Source organism: Apium graveolens, chromosome 3 (genome assembly GCF_009905375.1).
Source record: "Apium graveolens cultivar Ventura chromosome 3, ASM990537v1, whole genome shotgun sequence".
Lineage (NCBI taxonomy): Eukaryota > Viridiplantae > Streptophyta > Magnoliopsida > Apiales > Apiaceae > Apium > Apium graveolens.
In genome coordinates this window covers 79793354-79813131 of record NC_133649.1, presented here as the reverse complement: position 1 = coordinate 79813131, position 19778 = coordinate 79793354, and the positions used below count along the sequence as shown (strand labels likewise).

The following is a 19778-nucleotide window of genomic DNA, read 5'->3' as shown; positions in this document are numbered from 1 at the left end:
TCAAGGTTGTTCAGATACTCGAGAGTCGATTGAGCGACTTTACGACATGGTCCGACAAACTCTAAATCTCTCCCATCTAAGTACACCCATTTAGGGTGATAACCCGAATTAGAAGACTTGACACTGACAATCTTAGGTCGCTTACTTTGAGTATCAAAATATACCTGGCCATTATGATACCTAATACAATAAATAGAAAAAAATAGCTTAACTAACAGTATTCGATCCCTCTCGTTGCATAGGGCTATAAAGCCACTTATCTGAGCGACTGAGTTGGGGGACAATTGAGCTATCCCGCACCCTATAGCCTCGTACATCGCTAGATGGAAGGGATGCATCGGAAGCCGGAGACCATACTCAAACATGATCAACAGCACACCGTGCATCCCAAACTTCGACATCACCCACATCCGATCATCGGCAGCCAGAATCCGTAACCTATACCCATTTTTTAAATCAACCCAAGACCCCAACTTAGTCATATTTAATCTATGATTAGAAAAATGGCTAATATAGTCGAGACTACAACCACGGGGAAATTCAAGAAGGCCCAATTCCCGACTCTCCTGAAGAACTCGATCCCTATATGCTAAAGTACGAGGACTGATCGGCGGAGAAGCTTTATACGCTATCTCAACACCGGAGAAAAGCTTTTCTTCATTCATAAAGTCAAAAGATTTACAAGAATTTAAATTCAGAATTTCTAAATTATCTAAGTTTATAACAGATTCTTCGTCACCCTCTTCCAGGGGACGTTTTTCATGGTTACGAAAAAGGGTATATTTTCGAGAAAGAGGATCCTAAATCGGCCATGGAAGATTAAAATCAAGAACCGGATCAACAATTAGTAAATAGTAAACTTAAGAATATGTTATTTAGATATTTAAGAACCTTGTTTGAAATCGAGAAACTATCAGACACGAACTGATGATTAAACTAAAAGCAATGAGATTTAGAAGAAAAAGAGAACTTTCAGGAGCAATTGAGAATATGGAGAGAAAATAATGCCCTTCAAATACTGTAGTTTTGATTAAGCGAGAGGGAAGTTGAAGAGACTCCCTATATTCTAATTAGAATATATTGCTCATCTTACTCACCCCCCATCCCGTTCACTAAGTAAAAAAAAAGAGAGAAGAGAGAAGAAAATGAGCAAAAGCAAACAACAAATAAAAAATAAGTACACTTAAAATAAAATATAAACAATAATTAACTAAACTTTTTAATTACTCCTTTTCTTTATTTTAATTTTTGTGTGCAGGTTGTAATTAAAGACCCAAATAGCAAATCTAAAGATATTGAAACAATGTGCGCGCGGGACAAATGTTGGGCCAAGGAAAGAAGAAGACTTGAAATAGGAAATTAAAACCTTAGTACATATGTTTGTAATAAAAGCCCAATAGGGGCCCAATTGTAACGGGAAAATTCATTAAAGGTTCCCATAACTATAAGCTAATTGCCCTACTTGTAAAGAGTTGGAAAAATAAGTATCAATAAAGAGTATTGTTCCTTACATAAACATGACTCATATCCGGGGTCATCAATTTCCTAGTTTTTCAATTTCAAGAAAAAACGAATTCATATATTCTCTTTGTTTTTTAGTAAAAGAAATATGTAACTCAACTTTTGATATTAAGCTTGCTTCCCTCCAAATTAAAATTTCCAAATAAAAAAATTAAAATTGTATTGTCTGACAATAGCCGTTCACTCCGTATAAAAAAGAAGAAAAACAATCGTCGCCGTTCAAAGGAGGAAAATGTTTACTATTTTACTCATCATTGCTACTCGGGGTGAAGACGTGTACTAATAATGGGCCTTCAATTATAAGAAAAAAATAATACGGGCCTTCAAAAACCCAAGAATAAAACATGGGCTGTAATCTCAACCCATTCTCCATCAGCCCACACTAATCTCCCGCCAAATCTTTCCCGCGCTTGTCCACCCCCTTTCATAAACACAGTCTTTCATTCATTTCAGTTGCCGCAAAGTGCTTATTTCTAGAGAGAAAAAAAACAATAGTAGAGAGAGAGAGAAAGAAAGGATGTCAGGTTGGGATGAAGGAGGCGTGTACTACAGCGACCAAGCTCAGTTCCCTCGCGGCGCAGGCGACCCGGAACAGGCGGCGAGTCGCCACACAGTGCTCCGAAAGTTGAAGGAGTTTATCCGAAACTTCGCACATCAAAATCAACCAAATGTGTTTCCGTACAGAGAAAGCCTTGTTCAAAACCCTAAGTTTCTTCTCGTTAATCTCTCCGATCTTCTCAATTACGATAAAGACCAGGATCTCCGAGATCTCCTCCGTAAAAACCCTGCCGATTACCTTCCCCTGGTATTAATTATTACTCAGATTTTTATTCATTTATCCAGATTTAACTTTGGTTTTGCTTATGTGGATTGTAATATGTTTTATTTTATGTGGATGAGTGTTAATGTGTATATAATTTAGATGCAATTAGTTGTTTTTTTAAAATTTATGTGATTTGATTGTCTTACTGTGGTATTAAGTGGTTGATTTTGTGAATAATGCGTAGTTTGAGACTGCTGCTGCTGAAGTTTTGGCAAGTTTGAGGTCTAGGGTTACGGGGGAGACCGGAGAAATGGAGGAACCGGAGACTGGGGAGGTGCAGATCTTTTTGACATCCAAGGAGGATCCGGTTTCAATGCGTTTATTAGGGGTATGTTTAATATGTTTACCCTCTACTCGTTTATTTGTTTTGCTGTTTTAGATTTTCTTTCTCATTTTTTGTACTTTATGTTTTATATTAGGCACAATATATATCAAAATTAGTAAAGATATCTGGGATTACTATTGCTGCATCAAGGACAAAAGCAAAGGCAACTTATGTGACTTTATTGTGCAAGAATTGTAAGAATGTAAAAGTAATCCCTTGTCGTCCTGGACTAGGAGGGGCAATTGTGCCACGTTCGTGTGACCACGTGCCTCAGGTTTTTTCTCGTAGTGTTCATTCTGATGTTAATTTTGATCTTGCTACTCTGTACAAGCATTAACTGAACATTCTGTAGGCTGGAGAAGAACCATGCCCCATTGATCCCTGGATTGTGGTTCCAGATAAAAGCAAGTATGTTGATCAACAGACTTTGAAATTACAAGAAAATCCCGAGGTGAGATTCAAAATGTTCAATTAGGAACTACACTCACATGCATCCTGTTAGAGTGAATTAATGTGCTCACCATTTATTGTCTTTGGTATAAATAGGATGTGCCTACTGGTGAACTACCAAGGAACATGCTTCTTTCAGTTGATCGCCATCTGGTGCAAACCATTGTTCCAGGCACAAGATTGACTATAATGGGTATCTATAGTATCTTTCAAGCTGCCAATTCATCTTCATCGTATGTCTCTGTTTTCAGTATAAATCTAGTTCAAATTTATATACTCTTGTCATTGACACTGAATTGTCTAGAATTGTTTAAAATTTCATTTGTTTTAAATCTCTGAAATGTTATGCAGCCACAAAGGAGCAGTTGCAGTTAGACAGCCTTATATAAGGGTTGTAGGAATAGAACAAACAAGCGAGGCTAATTCTCGGGGGCCTACTAATTTCTCGGTTGATGAGGTATTGATCATTACTATTTGTACTATATGACATTAGTTCAATAACTTATAATCTTACAATAGCATGAGGTGAGCTTTTGAGAGGTTTTGTAGAGTACTATAAATGTCAGATGTTTGTACAGATGTAAGGTAGGACTGATACGAGTTCTTTTTAAGGAATGAGAGGTCGCATATCATGTGATAAGACTATTGCATAAGGAGAGATTTAGTATTTTGGTGGCACATTTTGATCGAAGCTGGATGAGTAACGCAGTCATGTTCCTGGTCATTTTTTGTGCTTTTGCTCTTTCTGTTAATGAGCTTCGTTTTGTTTATATTCCTTATGGTTAATCTAAATTCTTTCGATTAATTTGTTTCTGCACTTTTCTCATCTTCAGTCTTATTTTAAAAGTCCTTTTCCATGTAATTATGTAAAACATTAATAGATATTAATATCAGTTTCTTTATAATTATAACATAGTCGGCTAGTGTTAGCTTGTTTACTAAAGTACTGGCTTAATGTGGACTTTCATACTGTTCTAGTCAGTGGCAAAACCGGAATAACATTTAACCCTCTTCCCCCCTCCCAAAAAAGAACCACCCAAACAAAAGAAATCGTGTCTAACAAAATAGTGTTTATAACCACCAATGAATTGTCCTTGTGACGTTCATTAATAGAGTGCTGGAAATAAGAACAAATGTTATTTGCTGGAAGGAAACTAGGCGAGGTGGCCGTGTGGAAGACAAGTAATATATTTTATATTATTTAGATTAATTTTTTGAATCTCTTGAAAATAATATTCCATCAAATATTAAAATATCTTATTCTTTCATGTCCAGTGTCTTGAACTCCTGATTAAACTTCATTGTTGTAAATATATATGGCGTCTAAGGTGCTAATTAAAACCTATTAATAAAAGAAAAATTGAGGTTGCTGTATGGTATTTTACCTGTAATGGGTTCTCGCAATGGATGGAAATAACGATCTAAGCTACAATTAGAATTTTTATAAAACCGGAGCACATGGGATATCTTGTTTCCTTTGGCATTTCTATTTCTTACATGTTCCTGTTATTTGCAGATAGAAGAATTCAAGAAATTTGCTTCAGAAGGTAGCGCATATGAAAAAGTATGCTCTAAGATTGCTCCCTCTATATTTGGCCATGTTGATGTAAAGAAAGCTGTGGCCTGTCTCCTGTTTGGTGGATCAAGGAAGGTATATTTTGAATTTTAATGGCATAGAAGTTTATATTTTAATGGCTTAGAAGTTTCCTTAATAGTTAAAATGAAAGGTGATATACTACAAGTGAAACTTATTGGTATAACCACTTCTGTTTGGTTTATTCAGGTTTTACCTGATGGCGTGAAGTTGAGAGGGGATATAAATGTGTTGCTTCTAGGGGATCCATCTACTGCTAAGTCACAGGTCTGGTTACAATTTCTAATTCATGTTGCCTTGAAATTTGTAGTGTAGCCTGTTGTAATTTGAATCTGCTAAATAACTACTGTTAGTCTGTTAAATACTTGTCAACTTTTAGTTTCATGCATATGAAGTTGATTTTCATGGTTTTTGAAATGAAGTTTCTGAAGTTCGTTGAGAAAACGGCTCCTGTAGCTGTATATACTTCTGGAAAAGGTTCATCAGCTGCTGGTCTTACAGCCTCTGTAATTCAAGATAGTAGTTCTGTAAGTTTGCTTACTTTCCTATGCTTGAGTCATTGTGTTGTTTTACTTTTATCTATCTCTTTGATGGACATATGATTTCTTTAAAATAATTGTATTCAGCGCGAATTTTATTTGGAAGGAGGGGCCATGGTTTTGGCAGATGGTGGGGTTGTATGCATCGATGAATTTGACAAAATGAGGGCGGAAGACAGGTACTCAATTATTGAGTTCTAATTTGATGGTCCCTTTTCATTTTATGTTATATTTAATAATTTATACATGTGGCTCAGAGTTGCCATTCATGAAGCCATGGAACAGCAAACCATTTCCATTGCCAAAGCTGGTATAACTACAGTCTTGAATTCTAGGACATCCGTACTTGCAGCAGCAAACCCTCCATCAGGACGTTATGATGATCTAAAGGTCTGTTTAATTATTATGGTTCGAAAAGCTCATCTTTTTCCTCTTTTGCTCTGCTAATATTTAACGTGTTCAACTTCCAACTTCCAGACTGCTCAGGATAATATTGACCTACAAACAACAATTCTTTCAAGATTTGATTTGATATTTATTGTGAAGGACATTAGGATGTACAGCCAAGACAAGGTATTGGAATTTTTTTTTTCAGTTTGTGTTTCTTTTGAGGTCATCGTGGTTCATAACTTTCGAAGTTTGAGTGTTGCATTTAGTCTTACCATGCTTGATGCCTGCAAATACACCCTACTCTTAGATAGCAGCACATCACTAAATTTTCTTGAACAGAAAAATCCATCTAATTATCATTTATTTTATACAGAATATAGCTAGCCATATCATCAAACTTCACGCATCTGCTAATGCAGTCACAGGAGACACCAAAACTTCTAAAGATGATAACTGGTTAAAGAGGTGCGGCGAATACTTTTCCTAGTATATTATTATCTTCATGTAAGTTACTCGTTGAATCGTACTCAGTTGCTAATCTGGAGGTACAAATGACCAGGTACATTCAGTACTGCCGGACAGTATGTCGTCCTCGCTTATCTGATTCAGCAGCCACATTGCTGCAGGAGAGTTATGTTAAAATTAGACAGGTACACTCCGAAAAGCATCAGAATAGATGTATTTAACTGCAGAAAAAGGCTTAGTCTCTATGCACTTCACTCATTTTATCCTTCGCTAGCTTTATGTTCATGCTTTGTAGAACCTTGGATTTTTATTAACAATATATGATCCATTTTGTGGCTTCTACCAACACCTTGAGGAGAGCTGGTCGATAACATGATTCCAGAGCTGAGGTTTAGGAGTGGTCTTAGGCTCTCTGGGTTGAACGCTCCTACCCCAAATATTTTCAATGATGTCTCTTTCTGTTGTCTGTTTGTCTGGCTGTGAACAATTTCACAAGATCTATAACCAGGTCTTTGTGAAATGTCTTGGGTTCAAAATTCTGTTATGTGCTGGTATCTTGTTAATGCCATCAGTCTGTTTTGTTATTCCCTGGGACTATTTTTTTTGTTGTATTTTTATAAAAAATTAATTGTAAATAGAATAAATAACCAGAAACTGTAGAAATGTTCTAATCTTTTTAGAAAAATAGAAAAATTCTCTAATCCATTAAAGCTTGACAAAACATAACTTGGGTGGTGAACTGGTATTGCTCTTCTAAATTGGCTTCACATAAAAATTGTTTTTTAGTATACTTGTCTTCCAAGTTACCAATCTTTGAGGCAACTGGTGATATTTATCATTGTTGCATTCCATTCCAGAAAATGTTTTGTTACTGCTATTATGCTAGCATAAGTACTGTGACTGGGTTAATATATTAATTTAGGATATAACTCTTGAGTCCTAAACGGTTATTTAAATTTATTTCTGATTTTGTAATATAACAAGTACCTTGTATTTACTGATTTTCCTTAAAAAATTGTAGGATATGAGGCGACAAGCAAATGAAAATGGAGAAACTGCAGCAGTTCCAATTACAGTGAGACAGCTGGAAGCTATAGTGAGATTGAGCGAGGCACTTGCAAAGATGCAACTGTAAGTTCACGAAAAGGTTCTTTTATATTTTGCATTATAGAAGACATTTGACGAAAGACTAGAAAAGATATCGAAGTATTTTATCACCCTTTCCAGTATCGTAACGTTTGAAGTATTGTGATGTTCTCAAAAACAAAACAAGAATTTATGAATTAGGTACTGATATCATATGATGTTATCTGTTAGATATGGCAACTAAATTGTAGATTGTTATCTGTGTCTACTGAGAGTTACAGAGTTACAGTACTCAGTTAGAGTAGACAACAAAATGAGGGAATCAGCCACTTTTGGGGTTGTTAATTTGTGCCAAGTTGAGTAAGTCCAGTGGTGGTGCTACAATAAGTATAGCAATTGCTATCTATTAAATTAAAAAGTGAATTTTGATGTTGAAATAGAACTTGTGCTCCAATGCATAGTTTGACACCAAATTTATCTAAATATATCTATATCTAAACTACATATCATTCAAATTCACAATTATATTTGTCACTATTACTTTAATTATTCATTTCTCTCAATTTACCAACTTCCATGCTTGTGTGCTTATGTGACAATTATAGGTTCTATATTTATCACCAAGTATAACATTTTGCTATTTTGTGTCCTTGTTTAGCATCCCATTGGAGTTGTGTTTCTTTAATAGGTTCTATATTAAACATCACTTTTAACACCACCATTGAACATGCTTCTACATGAATAAAAAAGCATCAGATTTTTACATGGGCACGACACAACCATGTGAGAAACTGTTAAAATAACTTACAAAACAGACAATCATACTTCAAATATAGTCAACTTTGATAAGATACGAATTTCAAAGATAGATTGTCCTGTATCAAACCAACCACTATTATTGTTGTTTATTACACTAATAATTTGGCTACATTTTGAATCTAGGTCTCATATTGCCAATGATAACCATGTAATGGAAGCTATAAGATTATTCAACAATGCTACAATGGATGCAGCAAAATCCGGAATTAATCAGCAGATAAATCTTACTCCGGAGATGGCAAATGACATAAAGGTTTGTCATAGATAACCTGCCACATACACATTACTTCTTTTCCCTGCAGTCTTAAGCTCTTGGTACATGATATTCTTATATCATTGCAGAAAGCAGAAACACAAATAAAGCGTAGAATGGGAATTGGTAGCCATATATCAGAGAGAAGGCTTATTGATGAACTTGGCAGAATGGGCATGAATGAATCTATTGTAAGTGTCTACACATTCTCTCTTTGATCTGTCTGGTTGCATTTGTGTAAATCTTACTACCACAGATGCACACACCAAAGAATCCAATTTTCATGCTTTGTTTCGCAAGTATTGTCCTGATATGGTGATGAATATGCTGAAAATTGATAAAATCATGTCTAATTCTTTTGCAGGTTAGAAGAGCTCTGATAATCATGCACCAAAGAGATGAAGTTGAGTACAAGAGAGAAAGACGAGTTATCCTCAGGAAAGCTTAGTTTATGATGTAGTAAGGAAGTCCGGAGTGAGTTAAGGTGCACAATCTTCCAGCAGCTTGTATAATTTCTTTGTGAAATCATGCTCAGCAATACCAAGCGGTTTATTGGTTAAAAGTCAAAACATAGCACGATTTGATAGCATAACTGTATTATGTAAAAGATCTGCTGATGTTGAATATTTCTTCTTTTTATTGTGCTCGTCTTGGTTTACAAAACAGAAAAAAATATCAGTCTGACATTCTTCTGTTAATCTTCATAACTTTCCGAATCCCCCCTAATGGAATAAACCTTATGTCCATTTGTAGTTTTGGTGGTGAATGCATTATAGGTTGGTCTTATGCATACAAGTTAAAAACTAATTTCCATCTCGTTAGTTCAAAGTAAATGCTATTTCTCATGAGCAAGGAGAAAGTGAAGGATATGAAGGCATGAGCAATATTTGGAAGAGGTTGGTAACATGTTTTTAAGACTGTCAATGTAAGGTGGGTAGATAAGCGGGTAGTTTCTCAGAACTAACACGGTTCTCTTTAAAACTAATTAAAGAGATTGACGATTGAGGTATGGAGCATCTTATGGAGGGATATAGTGTACGTTATTAAGATCTCTACATGGTGTTTCTAGACCTAGAGAATGCAGATCATATTATTCCTTGTGGAGTTATATGGGGTAGTAGAGTGTCGTGTATGTACGTAAGAATTATGTACTGGCGAGTTAGGACATAGTTAGAAGTCTTTGGGACGCTCAATATTTTCCGATGAAGATAGGGCTTCTTTTGTCTATGTCTTTCTTTGTCATTCGTTTGAGGGAGAGGTACTTCATCGGATTATACAGTGAACCAAACGAGGCCGTAACCTACCAAATTAATCAATATTATTTTGGCATTGCTTACAGCATAATTTAAAAATGTACTTGAAGATGATGATTGTTTAAAATTGAAGAATAAAGAATATCAAGTAAAATCATAGGTTTAAATTTGGTGGCCCATGAAAAGAAATTGTGCCTACTGCTAATCTGCTGTGATAGGGGGGTGTATATATAGCAGCAATTTAACAGTTGTTTTTAAGGTCTTTTGTTATAAATTTTTTACATTCCGTTCCAGCTATCAACAAAAATAAAGGTTTAACAGCCAATTACAGACTCAGTCAACATACCTACTACCATTTTACTATGTAAAAAAAAGTAAAAAAAAAGGGTTCAAGTTAGAAGAAGTAGCAGCAGCTAAATTGTGCATAATGTCCGTTGTTCACTGTTGTCTTCCATTCTTCTCATAATTTGAAAAATCTTGTTAACGGGCCACCTCATTCCCTATCATTTTACTTTCAACACTATTTTCGACATGGCCCCCCTTGAGAGTATGAAGTTCCCATGAGCCTGAAATACTTGAGGAGGTAATTGAGTACAAGTCAGATTGCAAGCTTGTACTGGTTAATGAAGTTGCACTTTCTTGGTCATCTTATAAATTATACCTGCAAAATTTTAACAGAACCCTATGTTGCATGCACTACAGTCTTAGACTGTTGAGTTGTTATCTGATTGTAAGCCATGCAGAGTGCGTGTAGCTTGAGTCCATTGTGCTTCTCTTTCCTCCTTTGACAGGTTCTTAGTTTTGTGAGAATTCTGCATGAAAATTCTTCATTTAGCTTCAACATACGTTTGTACGTAATTTAGAGTTTTTACTATACGATATTACTTGACATTGTTATGTACCTTGTTCTCTATAGTGTCCCAGGCATGGCCATTAATCATGTAGCGTGTGATGAATTTTACTATATCAAGAGGGATGTAAAAGATGATGCTAAAGATCCAGATAGCTCCAGCCCATTCCCACCCAATCCCATGGATATCGGCAAAACTCCATTCTGCGTATACTGCAATGATGGTAGCTACAAACTGGGCTACAAGGAAAGCAAAAACAAGCATGAAACACGGGCGTTCTGCGAATGACCATCCACGGGATCTTGTCACAAAGATTAGTGCTTGGCTCACAATGCTGATTTGAAGGTATACGGCTGCAGTGATCTCATCTTTGTTATTCTGGATTGACCTAACTCCAAAAGTATCCTGCAACGTTATAATATCTTAACATGGAAGTAGGCTTTGGTTTACAACAACACTATTAGTTTTTTTAGCAAAGGAAAACTTACAGGGAAGAAGTCAGTTTTAGCAGCCAGATAATAGAACAAAACAGATATAAGAGCAAGGTAGGTGCCAAGGCAAACACCAGTGGCGAAGATCTCCTGAAGCTTCCACGAGTCGGGCATAGGAGATGGCTTCACCCTGTCCTTTGCGATGGTCATTATTGTCCCATCATTCAACACAGCAATGATAAGTACCATAAAGGGGGAGAAGTCAAACTTCCAGATGAGAGCAAGGAGCATGAATCCTAGCACTATACGGATTGTGATAGAAACAGCATATATGGTATAGTTCTTCATCCTTTGGAAAATGGCCCTGCTAGTCAAAACAGCACTAACAATCACACTCAGGCCGGGCTCAGTAAGAACAATGTCAGAAGCACTCCTGGCTGCATCAGTTGCATCTGCCACTGCAATACCTATGTCCGCTCTTTTGAGTGCTGGTGCATCATTCACACCATCTCCAGTCATACCGCATATGTGGTTCCTCTCTTGCAGCTTCTTCACAATTTCATATTTGTGCTCTACAAAATCCCAAATTTGTCTTAAATTTTGACCGTAATAGTGTATAGTGACTATATACTTGATGCATAAATTTCATCTAAGTTACCAGGAAAGACTCCTGCGAATCCATCAGCCTTCTCAATGAGATCCTCGACGGGTATGGAAGAAATGGACTCGTCCTTGCTTTGACCGAGAAGAGAAGAGGAGGGGTACATATTAGTGCCCATACCAAGTCGGCGGCCAGTCTCTTTGCCAATGGCAAGCTGGTCACCAGTAATCATCTTGACACTGACACCAAGTTCAAGAGCTCTACGGATTGTCTCAGCACTGTCATGTCTTGGAGGGTCAAATAGAGGCAATAATCCCACAAACTCCCATGGCGATCCTGCACTTTCCTTGTTTTTCTCTGGTATGGTCTGTAGATATCATAGTGAGTTCATCAAATCCATGTCACCAGGCAAAAATATTTAATAGTCTAACAAATTACATTGTGTGGTAACTACTGACTACTAGATCACCTGACGTGCAACACCCAAAGAGCGAAGACCCCTGTTTGCAAAGTTGTCAATGATATCATGAGCCTTCTTCAATGTTTCTCCCTTAAGCTCACAGAGTTCAATTATCTGGTACGTCATGGACAGATGGGGCAAGTAACATTAAAATATATAGTATTTTGCTAGCACAAGTCATGTAGGAAACATCAAACTATTATTCAGTAGTGAAGGGACATACTTGCTCAGGAGCGCCCTTGCTGCTCCTATGCCAATTGTTAGAGCTATCAATGTAGGTGATTGCAGTCCGCTTATCAACTGGATTAAATGGCAAGAAGTGCACCTCTTTTATACCAGCTCTAGCCTATATCAAGTCCGAAGCAATGCAATTCAGTTGATTTCTACTATTACAAAAAATCCAAAGCAATGCATATTAAAAAACGAAAATACCTCTTTGGGGTCACTCAACATATTAACTATGGAAGCATCTATTGCATCCTGATTTTCAACTCTGGAAGCCCTAGCAGCATATAGGACAAGGGTATCATTATCCATGTCCCTTGCAAAAATCTCGATTAATTTCTTGTCAACAGTAAGCTTATTTAGGGTGAGAGTTCCAGTCTTGTCACTACAAAGGATATCCATTCCAGCCATCTCCTCAATTGCAGTCATTCTCTTGGTAATAGCACCCTGCTCTGAAAGCCGGTGAGAACCAATGGCCATTGTCACTGACAAAACTGTCGGCATTGCAATTGGGATTCCTCCAATCAAAAGCACTAACAAATTGTCAATCCCTTGTCTGTAAGTTCTGTGCTGGATTGGATACATCACTATTACTTCAATGAAAATCCCCACAGCAATGGAACATATACAGAAATTACCAATGGCAGTCAGCACCTGATCCATCAATAACCATAGTCTTTCTTTGTTAAAGCATGCATCCTTATTGATCAAGAAAAACATTACTGCTCATATTTTTACAAAGTACCTGTTGGAAGTGACCAACTGAATTGGTGCTATCAACAAGATGGGCAGCTTTCCCGAAGAAGGTGTGGATGCCAGTTGCAATTATGACGGCCTCAATTTCACCTTGCTTGCATGTGGAACCGGAGAAAACTGAGTCACCAGGATTCTTGGTTACAGGAAGGGACTCACCGGTTAGAGCTGACTGATCAATCTTTAAAGGATCACCGTCCAAAAGACGAGCATCGGCTGGGATGATATCACCTAACTTAACACTGACTATATCTCCTGGAACCAAAATTGATGCCTCCTGCTCACTCCATTTCCCATCTCTCAAAACCTATAACAAATATATAGTTTATTAAGTTTCAATGCGTTCCTTAATTTCAGACACACAACATAAATCTAAAAATGTATTAATAATATATCAACAATACCTTTGTTTTAGGAGCTAAACCTGCCATGAGAGCAGCAGCAGCATTCCCTGCATTGTTTTCCTCTATAAAACTAACAGTTGAGTTGATAATGAGCAACACAACGATCCCAAGAAAGTCTTGCCAATCCGGTGCTTTGCCCTGCATTATTCAAATATTTTTAGTTATAAAATATAGATTAGAAAAAACAAAATAAAACACAAAGCTGTTAATGAAAAAATTGGAATTTTTTACCCCTCCATTGGCCAAAACTATTGCCATAATAGCAGCAGCCTCCATGACCCATGACAGAGGATTCCACATAAAACCCAAGAACTTTAAGACCTTGCTTTCCTGTTGCATGCATGGTTTTCATAAATTAGTTGGTAAAAAGCTTCAGTAAAACACCCTGCTTTGTCTCTTGATAAATAACAAATTAATAACTGAAAGAGACAGAACTATGCATGCCTTTTTCTCTTCAAGTTTGTTAGGGCCAAAGGTTTGAAGTCTTTTTAATCCTTCATCACTTGAAAGTCCATCCTTTGTGCATTTTAGTGTCTGAAATACTTCCTCAAGGGGGATTTTTTCCTGCAAAAAACATTGTCATCATTAGTTAAAACCTTTATGCATGTGTGTGTGTACATGAAGAGAGGGGGAGAGAGAGGGAGAGAGGGGGAGAGAGAGAGGGAGGGAGGGAGGGAGAGAGAGAGAGAGAGAGGGAGAGAGAGAGAGTCAGAGCGAGAGAGGGAGGGAGAGGGAGGGAGGGAGGAAATGTATAAATTCTTACAAGATCAACTTTTTCATTTTTAATATCTTCCATGGAAATGTTGGAGGCCATTTTTTTACAAGAAAAAAGAGGACATGCACAACTTTAAATAGAATCAGAAAGACTGATCAAGGGAGAAAGATTGAGATAATATAAAGAGACAACCAACAGAATGTATAATCAGAATCTCTATCTCATCTCCCTCCTTAAACAGCCTAAGTCTTTGTTTATCGTCCCCCTCCTCTTTCTCTTCTGTTTATACAGGCCTCCAAATCAACATAAGCTTTTGTACAGAAAGTTGAAATGGAAGCCTGCCTTCTCATTTATTTAATATCATTCATCTTTAATATCTTCTATTTCACCCTACACTTACGCGGAAATCGGGTTGCCTATTACAGATTCCTATTTATTGTCACCCCCCAAAATTTATGGATTACTTATGATTTTATTTTTTATGATTTGGATTACTAATAATGGATTGTCTTCTTTTTGTTATGTAACATAAGTACATTGTGGGTATTAAGCAGACAAGAAACTTTAGCTAATATATGGTCTAGTCTACCTTATTTGCTTGCCTCTTGAAATGAGAAACATGCAGATCAGCTCTTCCATGAAGCATTTGTTTACAATTTATCAATAACATGTCTTACCTTTAGAAGATTATAAGTAGACTTTTTAGTAGCTGCAACAGGGAGTAGGCAGTCAGTTTCGACTTTCGAGCATCACATTATTACGCACCTCACCTGTAATGTATAGATACAAGATAGAGCTTCCTCAACACCAATAGTCTCAGCCTCAAGAAGAGATTTTGAACCACTAAACTGCATCACCTTTCCTCGGATAAACACCACATTATGATTTCCCAGAACCATACAAACTGAGTACAGAAGTAATAGAAGCCAACACTGAGAGGGATTCTGTTAATTTTGACATGAACTCTATAGTGTTAAGAAAAATGATTGTCTGTGAGTTTATTGTTTTATTGAGTTTGCACGTTGATTTTGCATATTCCCTGATTGATTGCATATTATACACTCTACAACAACAATATACGTTGTTTTTTTTTTTGTGTGTGGTTAATAAAATGATGAAGACTAGTTCGTGGTTGTTTACATACTCTGAAATATTACATTTTTAGCAGGTCTGCTCTTGTTATAACCGGTGTTACCATAGATTAATTTATCCATACTGACATTCTGAATAATTTCGCCCCACACAAAAATAGTTATAGGTATATCAACTCCAGAAGTTGGAACTGTTTACACAAGATCGAATGAGTGGATTAAATTTAGCCTGTTTTGCAATGAGGTCTTCTGATTTATGATTTAGTTAGAAACTTGACAGCTAAATGCTGGTGCCTGCCTTCAAGTTAAAAACTTGACCAAGGTCCTTTCTTCTATTTTTAGCTGTAGAGCAATGTGTTGTAAGAAATTCGATGCACATGTTTCTATCTTCTGATTAGTGATAGGATAACTAGAGCTTGTTCATTTATATTGTAATCTTAAACAGATGAGCTTTCCGGACCTTCAAAATTATGATCCTAGCCAGGCTTGGGCTTCAATTTTTGAAAAATATATGGAGTGGCTACAAGCAAAATCGTAGCTCTTATCCGTCCAAGTTGTACAAATTATATTTGACAAGGTAGTCTCTATTTTAATTTTGCATAACTTGTTATTGTGATCAATGTTGAGATACTTGGCATGAAGTGAAGTATCTCTTATCCAGCAGCAAAATTTTGAAGTCCATAAAAGATTATATTTTGTACTTTGAATATAAAGGTTGCAACTTTCAAAAGATTATATTTTATTCATGCCACTACATCCAACAAGCATTTCTGGGGGATGGCCAGACAAAATATTTGTCCGAGAAAGACATTTGAGGCAGAAATGAATTGTTTAGCTCAAAAACATGTATTCATCGAATTCGACAGAAAAGTATGTTCTTGATTAGTGAAAAGCTGGCCGAGAGAAAACGAACCTGGAAGGAGGGGAACTTATAATTATCTGATCTCGTATCACCCACGTTTAATTATTCTACTCTATGCCGTCAGTAAATCCAAACAGAGTAGCCCTCGATGTGATCAAAGCAAGCAAGCATTATGCGGTTGACACATCAATACTTACAAATAAATGAAAGCAGAACAGTACATATTTAAAAATAATGAAAGCAGAACAGGATTTTGGCAGTGAAACAAACTAAAAAGGAAGCACAACAATTATGTCTGTAGAAAGATTTGTGTTAATTTTTCTCGCCACTGTTGGCCCGAGCGCCCCGACAGTACTGGCATATAGCGGTGTCAAAGGTGCATATTGGCCCTCATGGGTGGCTGAAACCGTTTCTCCAGCAACTATACCTACTTCCTACTTCACTCACCTGTTTTACGCCTTTGTTGAGGTGGACTCCGAAACTTGTATACTTAACATCACACAGCCTGATGACAAATGGATGGGGAACTTCACTGCCACCCTTCATGCTAAAAGCCCTCCAGCTAAAGCTATTTTGTCGATTGGAGGGGCAAATACAGGCGCCATCTTTTCTAACACGCTAAGCAGCCACAAAAACCGCACTGCATTTATAAACTCAACCATTGTTGTGGCTCGAAAGTATGGCTTTGATGGCCTTGATCTTGATTGGGAATTTCCAAACAATATACAAGACATGTCAAACCTCGCCACATTTTTCACTGCATGGCGCCTTGCTATTGACAGGGAGGCGCGTTACTCTGGCAAGCCGCCAATTCTTTTGTCTGCTGCAGTTTATTATTCTTCTGATTTGTTTTTGACAGACCCTCCACTGAGTTATCCAGGTCACGTGATCAAAAGATATGTTGATTTTGTAAGTCCGATGACTTATGATCTTCATGGATCTTGGGAGCCCTCAAAAACTGGTTCCCCGGCACTGTTATATGACAAATTTAGTAATCTTAGTACAAGTTATGGCATATCTTCTTGGCTAAATAGAGGTGTACCACCGGAGAAAGTAGTGATGGGACTTCCTGTGTATGGAAGAACTTGGAAATTGCTGAATGCTAGTGACCATAAGATTGGTTCTCCTGCTGTTGGAGCTGGGCCTCTTCCAGAAATGACATATGATCAAATAGTTGATTTTAATTTGGGAAACAACGCGACTGTGGTGTATGATGAGGCAACAGTTTCGACATACTCTTACTCTGGGATAGATTGGATTGGGTATGATAATGTGGAATCGGTTGTAAACAAGGTGAAGTTTGCCAAGAACCAGGGTCTTGGAGGTTATTTTTTCTGGGCACTTGGTGATGACAAGAAGTGGACTCTTGCTGCTGCTGGTGATTTTTTTTACAATTCTTGTTAAATTATACAATCCTTTTGTCCACTCTCACGTTTCACGGACATCTCAACTGGACTAATTCATTTATATTGTGTAAAACTGCAGCTTCCCAAGCATGGGACGACTGAACTAATCTCTCTGCTATTCATGAGGGACTTTCTTCTGAAACATACATTTGGATTTATGGTCAGATTCTTCCTTTCACTTAATCTATCTGTTCATAATGTATAAATTTTTTCTTTAAAAAAGAAACAGGTGCAGTCTGGGAAATAGCATCTCTTTTCTCACAATATCAATACCATACTTGGAATGGGATATAGTGATGTATTTCCTTTGATTTTGTGTGAATGCAATCTCAATTTTTAAATAATGTATCAATGTGTAATAATGAATTAACTTCTTTTTTATGACTTGAGCCTTGAGTTATCATCCTAATATCCAGTGACAATATTGGATTATACAGAGATTTAGAGAAACTGAATTCAGATCATAAATCGTCGTACATACACACATGCCCACATAAGGTGGCATCACTGTTAATTTAATTGATATTATTACTATAGATAACACTCTTAGCTGTAGCTGTTAACCTAACACAAACTTCACACAAACTCCCCACTCTTAGCAGTAAATTTCACAAAATTATTAGATGCAATACAAGAAAAAAAATTGTAGGTCTTTCCCAATCATAATTGCCCAAGTTGTGAATTTCCCAAAGCAAGAGCAGAAAGTGTAGTTGTAGCTCTTGATCACGTTGATCACGTCTTACATCTAGTCAATCCACAACTGGGATGCTGCAAAATATCCACCAAACAGTTAGTCTAGTAAAACCAAGAATGAATTAAACCAAAACATGCATACTTATGCATACCTTACACTTCTGTGAATTTAAATTTAGAAACTCATATGTTACATATATTTCAAATATGTCATTTCTCACATACTCAGGGTATATGAGTGATATATAAATTGTGTAAGAACAAAAAAATAGAACATAATGCTGGTACCTGTTCTGGAAATGCTCCAGTTGTGATCACCATTCATGGCCCAAAAGAAGTAACCGCCAATTCTAAGGGACTGTGCATATCCAATCTTAACAGTGGTTGATACAATATCATCATAACCAATCCATGTACTTCCTGCGAATGAATAAGTAGACACTGATGCCGCGTCATACACCACAGTAGCATTATTCACCACATTGTAATTCTCCAATTGTGAATATGTAAGTATACCCTCTACTCCAGGACCAACACCCATAGCCGGGGCTTTAAGGCCATTCACTTCCGGGTTCTTCAGGTTCCAGGTCTTTCCATAAAGTGGCAAGCCCATGATCACTTTCTTTCTTGAAACCCCAGCTTTGATCCAAGACTTCAGACCATAACTGGTGCTCAAATTCCCTTGTAAATCATGTAGTTGTGCATGACTTCCAGTAGCATTTGGAGTCCACTTACCATAATAGTCATAATTCATTGCATTGATCCAATCCAAATTTTTACTAATTAAAGCTCCTGGGTATTTTACCGGAATCCCAGTAAAATTACCATTGGCAGAATAGTAAGTAGCAGCAGCAAGTAGCAACTGAGGCTTACATGTAGCTTTAGCCTCTTTTTTCACCTCAGCTCTCCATTCTTGTATTAAGAGCCCAAAATTAACCATATCATCAGGAGTTTGCGGAAATTCCCAATCCAAATCAATTCCATCAAAACCAAATTTTCTTGCCACTTCTATGCTTGAATCAATGAAATTTTTTCGCGTTGAACAAGTTAAGGCCATTCTAGAGAAATGTGCAGGACCATCATTTGCTCCGCCAACTGAAAAAAGTGTCTTAACTGTCGGATTCTTGGCTCTTATAGTTGATGTGAAGTTAACAAGCAACAAAGCTGTTGAATCATCAATGTCAAACTTAAACGTGACATTATTTGGAGTCAAGAAGGCGTAGTATATGTGTGTGAAATACGATGTTTCTATGGCGGATGGTGGAAGATAATTTACTGACCAGGAAGGCCAGTAGGAACCTTTCATTGTAGAAGCCAATGCAGAGCTACACAAGAAGCTTAGCACAACAATAATGCAGAGAGTAGTGCCGCCCATAGCCTTTGCTTGTTTCATATAAGATTAGTTGTTATTTATGTTTGCTGTTTTCATTTGTTTCAACATATATAGACTGTAGAAGGAGAAAATTTGTAGACGGATTTAATTATGCATAATTGTGTTTAGACAATCACGGCTAACAACTATTCGTAAAAGACAAAGGTTAGAGACAGAGACTCGAGACCAAGTCCAAGATACATGCTTATTATTTTACCACATATAATTTACTTATTTTTCTAATTGTGATTAGTCTACCTTGATTCTGAATTGCAGTAAGATCATATGCTACAAGTTAAGTAGCTCATTTACAAAGAGCAACAGACAAATAAGGACACATTTTTTATGTACATAAATGTATAATAAAAGTTATGTGCCTGCAAATTATCCTAAATA

At 36.9% G+C, this 19778-nt stretch overlaps 4 protein-coding genes across 4 annotated transcripts; 2 read left to right on the top strand and 2 right to left on the bottom strand.

The window, feature by feature from the left end:
• The first annotated feature begins 1982 nt into the window (after window positions 1-1982).
• Window positions 1983-8963, top strand: LOC141712488 (DNA replication licensing factor MCM5). Its single transcript, XM_074515457.1, has 18 exons — window positions 1983-2326; window positions 2529-2672; window positions 2764-2943; window positions 3022-3120; window positions 3216-3352; window positions 3471-3576; window positions 4636-4770; window positions 4903-4980; window positions 5136-5240; window positions 5340-5431; window positions 5510-5642; window positions 5730-5825; window positions 6016-6107; window positions 6202-6292; window positions 7129-7238; window positions 8136-8265; window positions 8355-8456; window positions 8630-8963. The coding sequence occupies exons 1-18, from the start codon at window positions 2039-2041 to the stop codon at window positions 8711-8713; spliced, it is 2202 nt and encodes a 733-aa protein (XP_074371558.1). The 5' UTR covers window positions 1983-2038; the 3' UTR covers window positions 8714-8963.
• A 784-nt stretch (window positions 8964-9747) lies between these two features.
• On the bottom strand, window positions 9748-14295 carry LOC141712487 (ATPase 8, plasma membrane-type-like). The gene is made up of 12 exons (XM_074515456.1): window positions 14007-14295; window positions 13688-13807; window positions 13475-13573; window positions 13244-13381; window positions 12832-13146; window positions 12294-12740; window positions 12085-12207; window positions 11871-11975; window positions 11459-11768; window positions 10858-11372; window positions 10421-10774; window positions 9748-10330 (listed from the first exon to the last, which is right to left on the bottom strand). Exons 1-12 carry the CDS (start codon window positions 14055-14057, stop codon window positions 10223-10225), a joined length of 2685 nt encoding a protein of 894 aa, XP_074371557.1. The 5' UTR covers window positions 14058-14295; the 3' UTR covers window positions 9748-10222.
• A 1907-nt stretch (window positions 14296-16202) lies between these two features.
• LOC141714380 (class V chitinase CHIT5-like) lies at window positions 16203-17315 on the top strand. Its single transcript, XM_074517901.1, has one exon. It carries the CDS (start codon window positions 16203-16205, stop codon window positions 17313-17315), a length of 1113 nt encoding a protein of 370 aa, XP_074374002.1.
• Window positions 17316-17790: 475 nt separating this feature from the next.
• Window positions 17791-19409, bottom strand: LOC141710791 (class V chitinase CHIT5a-like). Its single transcript, XM_074513317.1, has 2 exons — window positions 18299-19409; window positions 17791-18085 (listed from the first exon to the last, which is right to left on the bottom strand). Exons 1-2 carry the CDS (start codon window positions 19401-19403, stop codon window positions 18063-18065), a joined length of 1128 nt encoding a protein of 375 aa, XP_074369418.1. The 5' UTR covers window positions 19404-19409; the 3' UTR covers window positions 17791-18062.
• Between the last annotated feature and the right edge of the window lie 369 nt (window positions 19410-19778).

Bases quoted from the DNA above. Each gene is read 5' to 3' on its own strand.
- LOC141712487 (XM_074515456.1), bottom strand. From the start codon at position 14,057: ATGGCCTCCAACATTTCCATGGAAGATATTAAAAATGAAAAAGTTGAT. The intron at 11,976-12,084 runs GTATGTCCCTTC...ATGACGTACCAG, and splicing joins GCAAGGGCGCTCCTGAGCAA to ATAATTGAACTCTGTGAGCT. The intron at 11,769-11,870 runs GTGATCTAGTAG...TGATATCTACAG, and splicing joins CTTTGGGTGTTGCACGTCAG to ACCATACCAGAGAAAAACAA.
- LOC141714380 (XM_074517901.1), top strand. From the start codon at position 16,203: ATGTCTGTAGAAAGATTTGTGTTAATTTTTCTCGCCACTGTTGGCCCG.
- LOC141710791 (XM_074513317.1), bottom strand. From the start codon at position 19,403: ATGAAACAAGCAAAGGCTATGGGCGGCACTACTCTCTGCATTATTGTT. The intron at 18,086-18,298 runs GTACCAGCATTA...GATATTTTGCAG, and splicing joins CTGGAGCATTTCCAGAACAG to CATCCCAGTTGTGGATTGAC.
- LOC141712488 (XM_074515457.1), top strand. From the start codon at position 2,039: ATGTCAGGTTGGGATGAAGGAGGCGTGTACTACAGCGACCAAGCTCAG. The intron at 5,241-5,339 runs GTAAGTTTGCTT...AATTGTATTCAG, and splicing joins TAATTCAAGATAGTAGTTCT to CGCGAATTTTATTTGGAAGG. The intron at 6,293-7,128 runs GTACACTCCGAA...AAAAAATTGTAG, and splicing joins GTTATGTTAAAATTAGACAG to GATATGAGGCGACAAGCAAA.